The sequence below is a fragment of the Oreochromis niloticus genome, linkage group LG7 (genome assembly GCF_001858045.2).
Source record: "Oreochromis niloticus isolate F11D_XX linkage group LG7, O_niloticus_UMD_NMBU, whole genome shotgun sequence".
NCBI classification, from domain to species: Eukaryota; Metazoa; Chordata; class Actinopteri; order Cichliformes; family Cichlidae; genus Oreochromis; species Oreochromis niloticus.
In genome coordinates, this window is record NC_031972.2 from 16,032,308 (window position 1) to 16,051,946 (window position 19,639).

General features: G+C 41.5%; 2 protein-coding genes across 3 annotated transcripts; both read right to left on the bottom strand.

Annotated features, from left to right (window-relative positions):
• Window positions 1–1,304: 1,304 nt before the first annotated feature.
• st6galnac6 (ST6 (alpha-N-acetyl-neuraminyl-2,3-beta-galactosyl-1,3)-N-acetylgalactosaminide alpha-2,6-sialyltransferase 6) lies at window positions 1,305–9,897 on the bottom strand. 2 transcript variants are annotated; one of them, XM_019360968.2, is made up of 6 exons: window positions 9,762–9,897; window positions 9,287–9,359; window positions 4,176–4,376; window positions 2,851–3,263; window positions 2,661–2,768; window positions 1,305–2,580 (listed from the first exon to the last, which is right to left on the bottom strand). In XM_019360968.2, exons 2-6 carry the CDS (start codon window positions 9,308–9,310, stop codon window positions 2,394–2,396), a joined length of 933 nt encoding a protein of 310 aa, XP_019216513.1. In that variant the 5' UTR covers window positions 9,311–9,359; window positions 9,762–9,897; the 3' UTR covers window positions 1,305–2,393. The 2 variants fall into 2 exon arrangements, with proteins under 2 accessions (XP_019216513.1, XP_019216514.1); XM_019360969.2 differs by having other exon boundaries at window positions 9,287–9,378; window positions 9,762–9,859.
• Window positions 9,898–14,094: 4,197 nt separating this feature from the next.
• Window positions 14,095–18,953, bottom strand: st6galnac4 (ST6 (alpha-N-acetyl-neuraminyl-2,3-beta-galactosyl-1,3)-N-acetylgalactosaminide alpha-2,6-sialyltransferase 4). The gene is made up of 5 exons (XM_003451452.5): window positions 18,609–18,953; window positions 18,361–18,507; window positions 17,309–17,718; window positions 16,258–16,365; window positions 14,095–16,137 (listed from the first exon to the last, which is right to left on the bottom strand). The coding sequence occupies exons 1-5, from the start codon at window positions 18,618–18,620 to the stop codon at window positions 15,951–15,953; spliced, it is 864 nt and encodes a 287-aa protein (XP_003451500.1). The 5' UTR covers window positions 18,621–18,953; the 3' UTR covers window positions 14,095–15,950.
• Between the last annotated feature and the right edge of the window lie 686 nt (window positions 18,954–19,639).

A 19,639-nucleotide genomic window follows, 5' to 3' on the forward strand; every position in this document is an offset into this window, starting at 1 on the left:
GCTTCCTCCGGAGTAAACAGACATTGACACCTGAGGCAGACATCAGACTGACAGCTTACAGTCACAAAAGATGAACGATGGCCAGCTAGGATTATGCACTTGAACTTAACTGAGTTCCATTTTTGTACTCCCCTGACTGCAGTCTACTGACATCCAGTGATGAGATTTAACACACTGTAACTTTAAAGTTGCAACTTAATTTCAAGAAATTACAAATATGAAGGAGCTAACTGTGGTAAGCTAACAGTGGATATTTTAGCAGCACTACACCAGTGGTTCATTAAAGAGTCAGTCAAGTATTAGCAGACAAATCATGCAATTGGCATTTACCACATGTTGTTTATTATCCATAACTGGCATTTTTTGCAATATCTCCTGCAAGAAGTCAAACGTATCTGTTAATGATGTAACCTAGTCTTCATTCTCTCGTTCTCTTTCTACATGGCTCAACAATGATTATTAAAACACAAAACAATTCACATGCTTGAACTGGCACTTAAATGTTTGTTTTTTCATTAAAAAAAACAAAAAACCAAAAAAACCCCACACATGTAGAGTGCAGAATGTACAAATAAATGTCACTAACCCTCTGAGTCTGAGTTTCTAAACCAGTCAGTTAAACATACATTTGCATTTACAAAAACCCAAAACATGTTGCTGCTTTTCTTCAAGCTGGAAGCTTTTCTTGTAAGATTACAAGACTTTTCAGCTCTCAAACTTTTTGTATGTGTTTGCATGCCACTGTCTCAGGTTCTAAACTTAACTGACTAAAGTTTTTGGTACATCTTCGTATTTATCGTAATCCTGCATTAATTCATTCATGTTGGTTATAGCTGTTGAAGCAACACTTGACATTGTTGTACTGCATTCAGTTATATACACAGTCCGATATGCCTAAAACTGTGGTTATTGAACGCCTGAAAATCTGGGTTGCATAAATCTACTTCAGGCTGTTATCTCAGTATATATAGCAGGCAACTTAGTTTTCAGCAGTCAGTACCATCTATGTATCTTCATATTCTTTAAAAATTTTCTTTTTTACTAATTTCAAAAGAAAAAAGGCTCAGGCTTCCGGACCTTAAAATCGCATTTCATGCACAGTGATGACAGTGCAAATTCTTAAAGATAATTGCAAAATTATTGTCACAGTTTAGGAAGCTTCTCTGCTTCAAACTGAGATTTCACTGAGATTTCACAGCAAGAGCACGATGTGTACCGCGGACGATTTGAATTACAGCCACATGCACCACGACACCACTGAGGTGAAACGGTTTAAGGTCAGATTCAGGCAGACAGTTCACTAGTAATCTTTCAACTGGCACTATACTGTAGAAAACATATTGCTCCTTTCAGAGAGGAAATGTGTGAATTTTACACTGTACATAAGTAGCTCCCTTATTTTTGACCCTCTAATATGCCCTGGTCTCAGAATATTGGTCATTTTTGGAAATTAGCCTTCTGCATCTTTGTTTGAAAATCAGCACATAGTTAGTACCTATAACTAAAAAGGTCTTTCCATAATAAATTGGGTTCCCATATGATTTAAGAGGTCTGATTATGTCCACAAAAGTAGCATTTCTTTTTCTGTCAGAGTTGACTTAAGAGCAGTGAAATATTTGAAACAAATCATGTATCTGTTAAATTAATGTTTGCTGGTACTAAAGAGCATAAACACTATATTATAGTTAGTTTAGCTGACACTAAATCTTAGGTCAGATTGTCTTATTATTTACATACAACGTGCCGAATTCAGACTTACTAAGCTACTGTTAGGGTGCTTTGTGTTAAGAGCTGAAAGGTGTACTGTATGCAGAAAAATTGGATTCATCCAGCTAAGATACTGACAGTGTATTTTATGGTTTCTTGAACTTGTGCTCTTACACTGTACCATAAGGCCCCAATATAGATTATTTGTACACTGGATTAGGGATATACTGGCTATGTCTGCAGTGACGTCAGAATACGATTCCTCTGTATGAAACAGAAAACTATAGCTATAAAGAGTACCTTATAGGCCACTTAGTTATAGCTGATTAGACATGATTGCTGATCCCCTTTTAACACGAGAAACTGCTTTTTTCAATATATAATAAAAAAAAATAAACATGTAAAAAATCTTTTTAAATTCATTTTCTATTTACAAAAAACACAAGTCAGTGTGGAATATACACCAGGTTTCAGGAAAAGGCTTGAAACTGAACTTTTGTAAAAAAAAAAAATCCCATGCATCTATTCCGAGATGTGGTTCATTATTAGACCGTCATTCATACTTAGTGTGTTTTTTGTTTTTTTTTTAAAGAGGCCTCATCTGGGGAAAGTTCAAATAAAATCCAACCGATAAAGCTCATTCGTGCTCCTGTAACTCCAGAGAAAAGTCTTCAGAAAAGTCCTTTTTACCATTTGGGATGAGTGAAGCTGATGTTGTACTGCTTTCCCCAGCGTGCAAACACCTGTTTCTCTGTAATAAAGCGATGGTGGTTTCCTCTTCGGCTGCTCTCGTGCTGGATGTACGTTACACATTCATCACCGCCCCTGGGCTTGTAGTAGTGGTATGGCATCTTCTTGGATCCAGATTTTCTTCTGGAAAAACAGATTGATTTCTTTATTGGTTAACTGGTTTAAATTCCCTGTAATGGGTTGAAGTCAAATGTTATACTTACCCACAGTGATTGGGTGGAACCATCCCATATACTTTGATGTTATCACATATCTCAATGGCTATGACCATTGTGAACCAACCTGTGCTCAACCACGAGTGAGACTTTTGTCTGAGAGGAAAAAATAACCATATAGGAAAACAGCGTTTGGTTACATTTATCAAAACATTTTATAACCACCCTTAACACTCACCGGTCACGTCCTGTCTCTCTTTGGAACAGGCTGTCAAATCTGCGCATTTTGCTCGGTGTGACAGTGAAACAAGAGAAGTCTCTGTAGGTCATGCTGACTCTCTGGATCAATCTGTAAAGGGTTCCTTTGGCATCTTTCCCAATCTTATTTGGGGGTCCCCAGAAAATGATCACTGGGTGGCTGTCTGTATGTCGCAGGAATTCATTCGGCCTCCGGACCACCCTGAACACACTGGAGTGGGCTACGACTCTCAGAGTGGTCCGGTTCCCGACGTCAGATTCATACCCCGTCGTAGGGGCGTCATTCATGCGGATCACGCATTCGGTGCGGTCAATCTCGTCTCCCGCTCGACTACCCAAGACGTGGCTGGAGCTCGTCACCAGTGCACACTCATGACAGTGCATGGTCATACTCTGAAAAGAAGCACAAGATGGAGCTTTTTAAGATAACATATTAAAACAATAGCTGTCGGCAACAGTGGTGTGGCGTCTACATTTTACCAGTTTAAGTGCTGATTTAATTTTTAAAAAACCTAACAACACTAAAACTAAGTGCTAAATCCAGTTGACAATGCTCATAACAATGATAATAAGTTAATATAGCCGTTTTCAGCAACATGGGTCATGCAAATGTGTGTAGGTTTAGCCATACATAGTCAACTACAGCCCAGTGGCAACTATGTGTTAGGCAGGGTTATCACTATATCAGATTATTGCTACCTGATTAAAATAATAAACTTTATTGACATTACTGAACATCCAGTATAGAAAAAAAAAAGGGTTTCTTTCAGGGACTTTCGGGGTGTTTTTAGCTCCGATCGCATTATAATGGTAGGCAGTGGGACAATTTGGAGGCAGGATGTAGGCTGTGCACCCTATCCCAAGTTTCTAACTTCAGATTGGGTCGACATCCCAGTCAATGCTGTTTTTTACTGAAGAGGAAAAAAGCAACAATTTTTCTTTGCTATTGGCTGGTTCAGGAAGCCACCCCTATGCATAGATAAAACTCAACTTGGATATAGCGTTCACAGGACAGCCTGAGCTGGGCCCAGTTTAATGACATCCTGTTACAGCTTCTGCCAAAATACATATTAGTAAATTACTTCAGCAGCATTTGATGCGCTCCATTTCGTCTGTATCTCCATACCTTCACAGGTATTTAGAATAAAACACAAGATTATACATCCAAATGAGTGTCACAGTCAGTCTCTAAGACTAAATTAATTTCACTCGCATTAACAATCGGGAAACTGACTCTATATTGATTTCTGGTTCAAAGTTCACTATAGTTCCAGCTTTAACTTTGAGTGTTTGTGCACAACCTACTTTGTTCCCATAAACTGGCACATAGCCGTCTTTTCCTGTCCATTTCCTCAGGTCTGTAGTCTTGGTGGCATGATTGGTAGCCACATGGAAAGAAGCATAGACAGCATCAATGCTGCTGTTATTGTTGGAGCTGTACAGGATGAAGAGCGTCATCAGGATGAGGATGGCAGCAAAGATCACCATCCTGTGGCTCTGTTGTCCCTGCAGAGTAAAACATAATGGTGCAATATACAGAAAAACATTTACTAACATGGAAACTAGAGGCACTACTTTTACTTTTTATCGGATTAAGAAAGGACAATGAAAACCACAGTGTGTGAGAATGCAGCAGCAAAATTAAATGTTAAAAAAAAAGTTAAACTGCACACAACCACATTATTTTAGATTTTAATACACAAAAAGGCAAGCTCTAACTGGCCCTGATTCTTGCTATGAGTGATTTAGTGTAGGCCTAAATCATACACAGCGTAACAAAAGATGTTTTAGTGGCCCCATCTGGCATACTTGCATACATGCAGAGTGAGACAAAAGCTGACATAAATTTGTTTCCTCTGTACAAACAAACTGCTAACTGAGAGGCAGCAGCTAATGAGGCTAACCCTCAAAACGCACATGCTCACTGTCTGAGCTACTCACCACCGGCTGACCACTGCAGTGTCTGCATGAAGCAGCTGACTGACAGCATGAAAATAACAGCCTGTGACATGCCAAAAAAATAGTTGTTTTCCAAAAAGTTGTTTCCAGAAGTTGCCAAAAAAATTGGCCGCCAGTATTAAAACTGGCGGAAAACACTTGCTGAACTATAATATGTCAAACATCTTGAGGCATGTCTCTCTCTTGAGGCACTACCAAAGCAGGTCATCTCTTTGCTTCATGTATAACCCTTTCGTAAATCCTGTTGGCTACAGCCCTTTTACTAATATAAACAAAGACATTAGATAAGAAAAACACATACACTCACAAGCGATTGCTTTTTAGCACCAGCCGCTGCAGCATCAGCATAAAGCTGCTGGCTGACAGGCTGATCGACCGGCTGATCATTGCAGCATTATCATATGTCACATCTCCCAGAGTGACATACCACTGACCACTTTGAGCCCAATCCATGATTCATAGTGTTATATTGTGTTTTTTTTCTCTTTCTATCCAGGTATGCTTTTACTACACTGTCAATGTGATTGGGATCATTGTCATGTTAATAAAAATGAAGCCACAGTCAATCAAATGCTTTCCAAATAGTACTGCATCGTCGAACACACTCTGATGGTAGTTTTCTGTATTAATAATCAGTTTTTATCAATTTTGATAAAATCCAAAACTCCACTGGCTGAAAAACAGCCCCAAACCATGACAGAACCACCACTGTGTTTTACAGAAAAGGGGTGGGCAACTCCAGGCCTCAAGGGCCAGTGTCCTGCAGGTTTTAGATATCACCCTGGGTCAACACACCTGAATCAAATGATTAGTTCATTACCAGGCCTCTGGACAACCTCAAGACATGTTGAGGAGGTAATGTAGCCATTTAAATCAGCTGTGTTTCACACATCTAAAACCTGCAGGACACTGGCCCTTGAGGACTGGAAGTTGCCCACCCCTGCTGTAGATAGTGATGTGACGTTCTGTATCGAGGCTTCAAAGCTTGTGTCGAGTAATGGAGGGGGCGTTTCCGCGATGTGCGTATCGAGGCTTGCTTCATTTATGGGAGGAGCTGAAAATGATGACGGGGGTGCCTACTGGGGTCAGCGGGGGAGCTGGCCCTAAGGAGGGGCATCTTGCCCCTCCCTTCTTTTCCTCCCCATCCCCGGCTGCCTCCCTCTTCCCGCTCCACCACACCCACCCACACAGGTAGGGCCTTGGGGTGCGGGTGTGTCACCAGGGTGCAGGGGAGGCATTCCCCCCCTCTGTCCCCTTCTGGCCACCTGTGCCTCGATTTTATTCCACAACTTAGACATCCACATTATTCACACTCTCATAACACACACATACATATAGGGCCTTGAGGGTGACCACGTTAACGGCGTCCAGTGGACGGTCTGTGTTTTCAACCCTACCTCTGGCGCCGGTGCCCACCTGTCAATTTTAAATCCATGTAGACATTGAGGGTTCTCGGGAGGGGCCGTGCTAACACCTGCTGCTCTCTGGCAGCAGCACCATGCCCTCCCTTGTTTTAAATGCACTTTAGAACAACACGCAGCAACACTACACATGAGCGGGAGGAGGGAGGTATGGGGTCTTCACACACCCCCGTTCTCTACTAGCCATCGGGGCGGGGAACTGGGAGGAGGTGTTGGCTGTCCGATTGGCCTCCCTTCTGCTGCGGAGCCTGGGGCGGTCTGCTTGCCTCCACCCCGGGGGAAAGGGTCACATCTCTTGGGTCTGGGTGCCGTTTCCCCTCTGGGGGCGAGGGTACCTGGACCCGGGGTATAGAGTATGTTTGGGGAGTATGATTGTGTGTACATGTCCATGTATGTCTATCCCTACGTTGGGTGAGTGCTGAGTGTTTGTATATGTGTGCATGAGGGTGGGAAAGCATGTTTGTGTCTGTGTGTGCCTGTTTGTCTGTGTCTATATGTCAGGTCGGGTCTTAGACTCCACCTCCCTGGGAACTCCCAGGCCCTCCAAAGTGTGGAGGCCTATCTCCCCTCACCACACTCCCTGCCGGTAACTGATGCCCTCAGGGGTTGGTGCATTGGTGGTTCTTGGTGTCCGGGGCTGGGCGCTCAGGTATGCACCAGCTCACTCCCGGTGGCTACTTGGCGGGGCCTGGTGCCTGTCGCTCGGTCAGGCCTCTTCCAGGGCAAAGGGGCCCTCGGGCCTCCGGCCTCGGGGCCTGCAACTCGGTTCACTCTGGCACAGCTGGCTGCCGGCAGAGCCGGCGGGCACGCCGGTGCAGCCCCCTCTGGCTTCTGCTCCGTGGCTACTGGGTGACCTCTCGTCTGGGGATCTCCTCAGCCCTTCCCAGGAGGGTGGCACGGATGCCCCTCCGGTGGTACTCCTTGGGCTCTCGCACTCTGGGGCCTCTGGATGTCTGGAGCCTGGATCTCCTCCATGCCTGCTTCATGCCCTGGGGGACGGGGCTATGGCCCTCCACACCCTCTAGCAGACCGTTACATGGGGAAACCTTTTGTATACAAGCGCGCTGATCCACACAGGTGTGCACACGGGTGTTCACTGTTCGTAGACATAAACTACACCTTTCTTAGCTGCTACTTCAAAGCACATTGTGCGCTGTCTGTCCTGCGTGCTGCACAACAACATTCAATATTTAGTATTTACTGCTGTTCACACTTAGCTAGATTAACGTGATGGTGTTGTGTTTAGTATGTTGCTTTGTTTTTTTGTTTTTTTTTGCTTGTTTTCTCTTCTTTTTCTCTCAACAGGTGATCCAGGAGATTTTTTTTTTCTTTGTCTTTGTAAGTGCCCTTTCTCACTGTCCCTTTTCCCTTCTGTTTTCTTTTCCTTCCTCTCTTTCTTTCTCCCTTTCCTATCCCCCAGTCATGTCTGTCCCATCTGTAACAACTGAAAATAAAGTAAATAATAACAACAAAGTTTGATCAAATGGACCAATACGGCAATGCCATGATGATCCATTTGGCAAAATAAATCCATTTGGTATCCTTGTTGGTCTTCAGACAACAATTCTGACGGCTAAAGAACCAAATGGGACAGGCAAAAAAAAAAAAAGAAAGAAAGAAAAAAAAAGAAGAAAGAAAATGATGACGTCCGAAGCCTCGCTGCCCGGCTGTACCACATGACTGGTTCAGGAAGTAGTTCGAACTTTCCCGCGAGCTATGACAGCGATATAAACCCCTCAGACTTCATTCATAATGTGGGTGTTTGATGGAGAGTTGCGGTTAGTGAGAGTTTGGAGACAGTTTGGAGGTTTAGGAGAGTGAGGAGAGAAAGTCAGGAGAGAATGGAAGAGGAGGATGTCCTCCCCTGTGTGGGAACATTTTGATCTTATTCCTCCCAACAAGGTATGTAAATTTCTACAGAAGATGTATTTTCATAATACTGATGGTGCAATACAATTTATGTTAAGCTGTCTTTACTTTTGTACAAGGTGAAGTGTTTGCTATGTGCCAGGGAGCTGGGATATAACAACACCTCATCCATGCTTAAGCACTACAGAGCTTTGCATGAGAATAAGGGAACACCGATTGTGGAGCAAGACCAGGTGAGCCATCAAATGCCATGATAATATAGCATGCCGTAATGTTACTAAATGATATAACAATATTATACAACTGTAATAAGTTACGTGTGTGATATTTATATTTGTGCTTTGTTTTTATTGTCTTTCCTCAGGAGAACAATCAATAGATGAAGACCTGGTTAGCATGGTGATTGAGGACTCCCAGGCATTTAGCATTGTGGAGGACAAAGGATTTAAAAGATTTGTTAAATCATTAAATCCTAGCTATGTTCTCCCCACTAAAAAGGTCATAAAAGCAGTGAAAATTTAGTTTAAACAGATTAAAATGTGAACAGGCAGGACTGAGGCTCAAAGCCTCAGTGTGTAGCTGTCCATACCCCAACGTTACAAAAGCACAACCACTGTCCATACCCCAACCACACCTCACCTCACAGTAAATGATCATTTCCATTTTAAGCATTTCCAAATAATCATTTTCCATACTGCCAGTATAAATATACACAGCATACTCCCATCACTACAATATACATGTTTTACACACTCCTTTTGTTGTTGACATTTCCAGGCTGTGTACAAAATGCCACACTCTTCAAATTCATGCCAACTAATATTTTTACGTCCACTAGATGTCCTACTAGATGTCCTACTAGAGCAAATGAAGCTTCAAGGCGCTTTGCACTGGGGTGAACCAATTGGATGAAAAGCTTCAGTGCTTCATGAAGCTTCATCTGCCCATCACTAGCTGTAGATGCTCATGGTTTCCCGTCAACTGAAGCTCCATATGCAACTCTCAAGTCTTGTGCCAAAAAGTGCCAGGGACAGAAAGGCTCTTGATGACCAGCAACCTTCTAGCCGTCAGTCGAAAGTCACAACAAGTGCCTGCACTTTTTAACAGTACTAACAACGATACTAATGGCAAGAGGCATGGTGCCACCACACCCTCTCATGGTCTTACCTTGCCACCCAGCCTGAGCCCCATGCTTCTTGATCAGTTCCAGCACACGAGCTGTAATTGTCTGTCATCATACCTAAACAGGAAAAGGTAGACTAAAACAGACATGCACACAGATTCATCCCACTTCATTTAAACGGCGCCACGCGTAGTGATATTATCTAGTTCGTTGTAATTAGTCTAATAGCATGTTTAAACGCGTAAGTATAACTTACAAGCTATGTGCTTATTTAGGAATAAACACACATTACCGTCATACAGCTGCTAGGTACACCTGACAAACGTTAAAGCCAAATACTACACATTTTGATACAAAAACACCATTTTAAATGCGCAACCGGCCGCTTTCCGCGGGGTTCCACTTGTCTTTACTGGCTATTCTTAAGAGCAGCGTCCGGCTAACGGTGCTAGCATATCAATGAAGTTGACGGGTGATAGTGGGTTAACGGGGGCCCGTAATGGTCCGGGGTTCTTTTACCTTTTCATGGTCTGTTTAGCCTCCGTTAACGGTCTCCCTCATTTCTCTCGTCCCCCATCTTCCTGCACCACTTTCTGACGTCATCGCGCCCATCCTCTCTGTGTGCCTGCAGAGCAGTGAGCGCAGCTGCGTCTCCGGAGCTCATAAACAACCGTTGCTACGGTAGTTTCCAGGATGTAGCCTGACATCGTCACAGATTTGTTCTTTGTAATCAGGTTTTATTTCATGTCTGTTTCTGTTATTGTTTTCAGTTCATTTTAGTTTCACCTAGTTTCCAGAGTGGTAGGTTTCCTGCTATCATTTTAGTTTTTATTGTTTGCAAATGCTCAGTTTTACCTTAATTTTACATAGTTTTAGTCTTTTAAATGCTGCTCCATATTACATAAATTAAGTAACAAATAATATGCATTGCAATGAAAACACAAAGCTTTGTGAAGACAGTTGATTAACAGGAAAGTAGAGAACACAACCAAGGTTGCTAGTATTATCTAATGTGTTAAACATTTTGAAACTGAAATCAGGTAAAAAAAAAAAAAAATAAATAACGTCTTTAGTTTAGTCTTTAGTCTTTAGTTTTAATCTTTATCATTTTTGACAGGAACTGGACAAAGATAAAATGTTTAACAGGGTTTTTGGGAGTACTGGAGGTAGACAGCATAACAAAGCTATTTAGGAGTGCTGGGAATGAGGCAGAAGACAGCAGGTAAATCAACAGATTTCTCTTTCTCCACAGGCCTCCCTCCATCAGAATATCTCAAAGTCTCCAAAGACAGGAAGCATCTAAACTGAGGCACAGCACAGAGCTTTTTTATTTTTTATTTTTAAAAAGGCAAACAACAATCTCACATTAACGGAGGGAGTTCTTCAGCCTTAAATAACAGACAATAGTACAGAGATGAGTAACTGCTGACAGCCTCTAGGTGAGTGAGGCCACCTAGACCCAGGAGGAATCCCACCTCTGAAGCAGACAATTGGAGTCCATCCACTCCCACACTGATTCAGATCAGATTTGTCACTGAAACCTACCTAATGAAGCTTTGCTGCATGTGTTTATTCAGACCTGGAATGTCTGCATAATTGTGACTCATCTGCCTTTGCAGTGTAATGAGATGTATTGTAATATCTGTCCCAAATTTTCCAAATCGTACCCCTAACAAAAGGCCTAATAATAACAAATTAACAAATTAAACTAATGAAAACCAAACTAAAAGTAAATTCTTTATAAATAAAAACTGAACTGAAATAACTACTTCTACTCTGGGAACTAACGAAGTACAATAACATAAAAGAGAGATTTGTGGGTAAGTGATCTATGTGGAGTGTCACATTTGTTTAGCGTTTCTTTTGGGGTTTTTTTTTTAATATGTATCTTCATAACTTTTTCGATTCTGGGGGGAGCATAATGGCATAAAGTGACACAAACTTAGACACGAAATTAGTTGATTTCCAGCCAGACACAACTGCCCTCTGAAAGAAATACTAAATGGCCTTTGACAGGACTTCTGCTAATTATAGTCTTGTGCTGATTATTAAGCTAATTTTGAATCTGTGACAAAGTTCGGCACAAGTGAAGTAGTCTCACTTTTCATTTCTTTAGTTTAGTTTCAGTTTAACACGTAAGGCTCCTCTTTGAAACATTTTCTGTTCCCCACAATCCCTATGCTATGTCATACTGGAAACTTGAACAACAACAGTATATACTTCGGACATGCAGTCTATGAATAATACATTTGTATTTATGTACTTTATCATCCCTTTAAAAGTAATGTTTTAATTAAGCCCGTATTAAAAAAAATTGAGGTATTTTATACAATTTTAAAATAACAAAAGCTAACAGAAGTGAGCCCATTATCTTTCACATCTGCACACTGACTGTCTAATCAGATGTTGGTGAAAGAACCGAGGGTAGACAAAGAATGTCCAAAGCACTGAACTGAATTGATTGATCATACTTTATTCATCCCGAGGGAAATTGGATTAAGGCTGCCAGCCGTGCCAGCGCCGTCTTACCCTTCCGACTAGGGCTGGGCTATATCATACCGTTCACGGTAATACCGGTGTAATTTTGGGCAACGATAGGAAAATGAAATATCGCGATAGAATATGGGTAAAACGCGCATGCGCAGTGCCTTTGTTTACATACGCACATGGCGGCGACGCAGAATGAGAAGAGCGAAAGCGGATCGTTAAATGAAACAGATGAACCAGAACTGGTTTGTAAAAATGCTGCAACTTCAGTGGTGTGGAACTGGTTTAGCTTTCGTCTGTCAGATACACACCAAAGCACTATTTTTGGTAGCGCATGCTAGCGGGCCGTCATTATTACCGTGTTGTTTGGAAAATACGGCGCACTTAAAATCAATCCTTGGATTTTTCTGAAAATCGACAGTGCCCCTTATAATCCCGTGTGCCTTATGTATGAACTCTGGTTGTGTTTACTGACCTCGAAACGATTTTATGTACACGGCTTGAAAATCTGTCAAAAGTTTTAGTACGACTTTGCTAAGCTACGAAGCCGCAAGGCTTGATGAATTGTCGGAGCATTACGGCTACCGCAGTCAGGAGCCTCGCGGAGTGATACGTACTGTGCTTCAACATAATATTACCGTATTGTGTGTGTATAACCTCTTTTTAAGTTTTGTGGATATTATACATGGTTATGCTGAGGATATGTCGGCCAGTTTCCACTGGAAATGCCTTTTGGTTAAACTGTCAGTGAGGAATTTGCACTGTTACATTTTTATATAACTTTAATGCACATAAAAATCAGCTGCTTCTTTAAGTGAAAATACATTGATGGCTTTTTGCACTAATAAAGTTGTTGAGTTGTAAAGTATTTTGTCTTGTGTCAATTATATCGTCAGTTATATCGTTATCGCAAATTTTCAAATGTATATCGTGATAAATATTTTTGGTCATATCGCCCTGCTCTACTTCCGACCATACATACATTACACAAACATCACATGGGGAAGACAGGTCAGAGGGGTATAACATGGAAAAGCACAACATGAGGAAAGATAAGGAGAAAAAAATAACTCCCCCCAGACTGAGCTCCAACAGGGAGATCAGTTTGAGAACAGAAAAAAAACACCTCTGCACATAGCACATGAAAAAAACTCTAATACACCAAAGAAACACATGACAAGCAACAGGGGTGGGTAAAGGGTGAGAGACAACCGATTTAGACAGTACATCCGGGCCTGCAGCCTATGCGCTGGTCTCCATGATCCACCGTCAGCATCGGAAGGGAATAAGCGTCGAAGGCGTTTGGAGGGGGGAGGGAGGATGAGTGTACATCTGCATGTGTATATGTCTGTGTGCGTGTGTGTGTCCAGAGTTCAGCTGAGACAGTGTCCTTCGCCCTGCCAGGCTAAGTAAACAGTCTTCCAGCCAACCCAGGTGGCCTTGCATAGAATGGGAAGAACAGTCTCAACACAGTCGTTATCAGGGTGTTTTGTTCAGCTCCAGCCTTGAGACCGCAGCTGGCGCCGAAGGGGTATCCGCATGAAGTGATGGTGGTTTTAACTTTACTGCGAACAACTCATATGAATTTCAAAGCTGTTCTAACAGTCCAACACTGGTCACTCAATCTCCCGTTGGAGAGCCGCGAGCTTCTCCATGATGTTATCAGACTTACGCTCCGTGATGTTGTCATTCTTGTGCTCAAAGAGCCGATTCTGAGAACTCATGACCGCGGTGCGCTTCTCCAAGATGTGATCCAATTTGCGCTCAGAGGTGTTATTCAGAGCGAGCCCCTCCAGATGTAATCCAGTTTGCATTCAGAGGTCTTGTTCCGAGTATTCACGGCAGCCGTGCGGTTCTCCAAGATCTTATCCATGCTGACTCAATGAGCCCATTTTGAGAAACTCACGCCTCGTCCCATCGTTTCAATCCCAGCGGGCAGCCTTGTGGGCGTTTGAACAGCCAGTTCCGCTTCCTTAATTCTTCGATAAGCCAGGGCCAAGCCAGCTCCGATCAGGAAGAACCCTGTTACCATGGTTCCGAATAGGTAGATATCTTTAGCAGTCAGGCTCACCCAAGCCCAGACTTCTCGTTGAGAAAGGGGTGTCAATTGCATTCAGGGACCAGTTGATCAAATCCATAATTCCTCTTTTAGGTTTTAGAGAACAGACTGTGAGAGAGTGTTCCAGGGAAAAGTAATACAAAAAACACGAGACTAGACAAGGACACAAGAGGCTAAGCAGGGAAGCTAAGGGAGAGGAGAGGAGGAGGAAAAAAAGTGCGACCGCCTTCGCCGAGAGCAAGAGAAGATGCACATATTCAAGTAAACAAGACTCTGAAATCCAAACTCGCACATACAAACAGAAAGTGTTCTTTAGCAGGTTTATTCATGATAACACTTATCTCACAGTGATCAGTGTTTACATTCAAGTTTGTGCCTTGAAAGGTTGTTTTTTTTTTTTCCTTTTACCATATACATAGACTTTGGCTGCTAAAACACAAGTAAATTTAAACACTTCATGTCTGAAGTACACATTATAGTAAAACGCTTGCTCACTAGTGCAAATACTGATGCAGTCTCTGGAATAAGCCACCAAATAAGCATTATGCAACTGAAAAGGCAGCTCTATGTTTTTAATAGTAAATGGCCTGCATTTGTAAATGTAGCTTGCCATCACAAGTGTGTGAATGTGTGTGTGAATGGGTGAATGACTGAATGTAGTGCAAAGCGCTTTGGGGTCCTTAGGGACTAAGTAAAGCGCTATACAAATGCAGGCCATTTACCATTTAATAGTAACAGGCAGCAAAATATAAATGGTAAAAAACTTTAAAGATGAAATTCAGTATTAAAACAAGACAATGGGAGTCTTCCTTTGCTCACAATTGTTGATTCAAATGTAACATTTGATCATATACCCTAAAGGGCTTTTTCAGTTTCTGTGGGTGTGAGCAAGTATAATGTGGTCACCAAAGCAGATGTGAAAACAGCAAACGGCAGGATCACGAGTTCAGCGGCACTACAGAAAGACCTGAACACGGTTTAATGCACGTTCAATGAAATGTTACCACTTCAAGCATTTTAACACTGTAACTCGCCCATATTGTTACAGTTACTGTGACAGCAACAAATGCAAGCATAAAGTTTCAGTAGAGAGCTTACAGCATAACACTAAGAGGTTTTTACAGAAATAAGCACCAACTTCAAGTTGCTCAAATATGCTTATTTGTTGAAAAAGTTCAAATGAAATGCAACACAAAGGCTTGTCTGAAAACAGCTTTCCTTTTAAAATGTCCAGAGGCCATAAATACAGGATTACTTCAGCTTTGACCTCAACTCTGCTTTAATGCTGAATCGACAGTCATCTTTTGATCATGATCATGGACCAAGAGCGTGTAAAACAATAATAGAAGAGCTGAAGGGATTAGTCATTATTTGTTCTAATCAGCTGAATTTTCTGGTGGTTGACTTTCTTATAACAAGTTATCTTTCATACAAGAATGCTGAAATGCCACTATCTCATGCGTGTTTAGATTTCTGTGACGGTAAAGTAAGTGCCAGTTATTTTCTGACAATTTGTTATCGATTCAAAAGCAGCATTAACCCTAATTGTGACCCTACATAACTATAGGCTGTATATAAAAGATGGCCATGGTGGCGTAGTGATAATGACACCCATTGGTTAGTGGGATTCTGAATGAGAAATTGAGGGACAGCGTCCACCACAAAGTAAAGCATAATCTAATTACTGTCTGTTTTGACTCTAAGTGAGGAATGAAATTTATAAAATCAACATGTTATATTCAGTAAAACCTGAAACTGAGACCACAAACTCATAGGAAGGGTTGAAGGGCTGTTTTCATGTAGACTTCTATTAAACCAGATGAAACCAGATGGGTTGCCCCCTGCTGGCCATTTGAAATGAAGCACCTTTAAAGGACATTAGCTTTTTAGCTAGGTATATCTTTTATATACAGTCTGTGTATATAATTATAATGCACTTTCTATCTCAAATGAAATGTATATAATTGCAGCTTTATATTACACAGGCCAGATTGAAGCATGAAGTAAAAAAACTGTGCAGAAAAGAGCAAAAGTCAAGGCACAGTTATGAAGAATCTAAAAGCAGCTTTGGTATTAACTGGTTTTAATTTATGGTGTTGTGTCCTACTGATCTCTGTAAGGGGCCATTATCATTTGTTACCAGTAAAGCTTAATCTCATTCTTCAGAGGCTCCAGGAGGGGTGTTTAAACTCTATCCTGTGGCGTGCTGCCCATTTGGCATAGATGGCTTTCTCAGTGATGAAGCGATGGCCTCCCCGTTGGGTGTGCTCGTGGACCTTGTACATCTTGCACTCATTGATTCTGTTTTGTTCATAATAATGGTAGGGAACAACACTGTGATTGGCTCGGCTGTTGACAGGAAGGAAACAGTGGGTCACTAAAGACACTCAGCATAACTGTATATACATAAAATATGTACACACATAGGAAAAAAAGATGGAGCTTGAATATGGATTATCAATGTCTCACCTGCAGTAGCCGTCATCAATCATTCCATAAACGTGGATGCTGTCGCACATTTCTATGGCCAGAATCATTGTGAAGAATCCAGTGCTGAGAAACGCCCCAGTTTTCATTCTGAGTGAGAAACACCAAATATTTGTTCTTCCAAAAGAAGTTCTGCAAATTCTTACAAAGTCAAAAATAAATCCTGGCACCTGGCATCAGTCATAAACTATACATTAGATCACAACTGTTTATACACTGTACAAAAGGGGGAAGTAATTATTTAATTTCCTGTTGAATTTGTAGGTTTGCGGATTTCCCCCCCAAAAATAAGTCTCTATTTTTTATGGTAGTTTCATTTTGATGGAGAGAGACAGAATGTCAACCACAAATCCTGAAAGAAAAACACGTAACAATAAAGTTATAAATTGATTTGCATGTTGTGGAGTGAATTGTATTCGATCACCAACCAAAACACAACTTAGTACTTGGTGGAGAAACCCTTGTTGGCAAACACAGTGGTACGCTGTTTCGTGTAGTTGGTCACCACGTTTGCACGTCCCAGGCTGGATTACTTATTTTTATTTCCTCCACTATATTTCTTTTTAGAGACCCTCATTTCCTCAAGAGGTTTTGCCATTAGCCAGGCTGTCATTGTAAAGTGTAAAGAATGTACTCAGTAAACAACTGACCTGATTAAACAATGGGAACACTGAGTAGCTTCACCCTCTTGTGGTAAAAAGTAGTATTACAAAGAGCCCAGCCTAAGCTCAGCTTCAATTGATATCTCTTTGTTGCTGAGATTTTTGGATTTCAGGTTATAGCAGTTATTTCCTCACATTCTAACACTTATTTGTTTAAGAAAAACGTAAACTTTGACCACAAGAATTCACAATAACTTCCTTTAAAGTAAGGTATCAACTGAGTTGATTTAAGGCTGAAATGAGCAAATTATATTTTCACCTTTAATGTTCTGAATTAGAGAACAAAGTTACACAGTGTGTAAATGGCTACACTTTCTATTTGTACAACTAATGAGTTAAACTGAGTTAAATGAGTTAAACTCATACCGTACCTGTTTTTTCCCGTTTCGTTCTGAAACACCCCGTCACAGTAATCAATCTTGTCTTTCGTCACAGCATACATTCGGACATTTGGATATTTTTTTGCCATTTTCAGGAGGGCATTGAAGATGTGTCCTTTGCCGTCTTGTCTCATGTTCCTTTCAGGACCCCAAAACACGTATGTGGTCTCTGCTGACTGCTGGAAATAATACTGCTCATTTTTTACCAGCAGGGGAACGCTGGTGTGAGACACAACACGAACGGTGGTGCGCCTCCCAACGTCTTTCTCAAACCCCTTGGTGGGCGCGTTATTCATCCGGATCACACACCCGATTTTGTCTATCTCCTCTCCAGCACCAGCTCCGAGCATCTGACCTGAGCTGGAGACCAAGGCACACTGACTACAGTTGATGTCCAGTATCTGTGGAGAAAAAAGGGGCAAGATGAGACATTTTTAGGTTGTGGTTTGTGCACATAAATCAGTAACTGGATGGTTATAGCTCATCTGTTATTCCATCGGAATTACAGAATGTGCTTTCAGAAGGATTTGTGTTGGGCTCATTAAAATAGATGAAATCAGAATTTTAGGTCAAGCATGTCTTGCTGGGAACAATCGTACAAGCTAGACAGAGCTTTTGATTTGAAGGTATCTCCATATATTCTTTACTGGGTTCAGCTGTAGACTCTGGATGTGCAACTTAGGACTTTCACAGACTTTTTCCAAAGCCACTCCTGTGTTGTTTTGTGGTACGCTCCAGCGTTTTGTCTTGTTGAAATGCAAATGTGTTCCCAGTCTGACACAGATACAGATCTGCAGTAATGGTTTTCACCCTAACACACACACACACACACACACACACACACACACACATATATATATATATACACAAACACAATCAACAGAGACTGACAGACTGACAGTTGTATGCCTTTGTTATTTAGGTTAAGGAATGCACTGTATAATTAATATGACTGGCTATCAGTTTTCACGGTCACCATGAACTAACGGAACCAGACCTTTGTAAGCGTTTTTTTGTGTAACCCTATCCTCCCTGTGTCTCACCTGGTCCGTTCTGCCGGGCTTGATCCTCGTGTAGCCCTCGAGTGCCTTTCTGCCCGCAGCAGGTGATGGGCCGTCCCGTATCATCACATGTCCAACCCAAAACAACAGAGGGAGGCTCAGGGTGAGCAGGCAAAGCCAGCGAAGCATCTGCACAGGCGGATAACATGTATGAATGTTAGGGTAGTGCAGCTACGCACACATTATTGAACATCCACTGTTTATCGGTTAAATAAGCGAGTGACTCTTACCAGAACGTTCATATCAAGGCCTTCGGGAAACCCCTGCGTTCAATGGCCCGAACGACACTCATTTTTCACGCCGACCCGAGAGAGACGTGCCCAGTCAGCCACCGTCGATTCATGATCACAAAGGTTCCATATCAAAAGATTTTTAATTGCGTTTCCAGATCTGTCAAATTCAAGTATCCGTTTCTTTGTGCGATTACTTTCGTTTTCATCACGTAGCCGAGCTCATTATTCTAGTCTTATTTGCACCATGTTTACATGCACTACCATCTCAAAACTGTGAAGCTGCTCGTTTCTTCCCCAGCTTTGTTGACACAGTACCCTACAAACAATTCCTAGGACCCGCCTTGTAAATTATAACGTTGCCCGTCTTTACAGAATACGACTTCCGGAGCGACTATTTCACAACAAACTATCACCTGAACAAACTTGATAAAAAACATTACTTACCAGAAATAACTGTAACTTTAATAACAATAGTTATAATAACTATGACTTTAACTATATAAACAACTATGGTATAATTTTTTTTTATTATTGTTAGAATTTAAATTAATATAATGACATTAGATGTACTGGCGCGTAATCACTCCTTTATTCTGAAAGAAACATGCCAAAACCGGAAACAGTCTTCTTAATACTTTTGGTTACTTTAAAGTAGCCGTCAATGCTGCGTTCCAGTACCCCTCGTAAACTCTCTTTCCCACAATAGAAGGAAAGTAATTTATAAACATTTTTCAGATGGTGAAACTACGCCGTCCCAAGACTTTTTCTCGTTATACTATTCTAGTAGCCTGACTCCGATGTTATGGCCTTAAGAATATAATTAAGAATATGATAATTCTCTAGATTTCGCCAAACGTAACCCAATTATGTCACTTTAGCATTATTTCTAATTACCAAGTATATATACCGCCTTGAACTTTCTAGCAGCATTTCGCTTCTGTTTGATCAGGATAGAGTGACGATATTTCAAGAACCAATATGTGATTGGATTAGAAAAGTTTTTGCCCCGCCTCACCTTTTCTCCGATT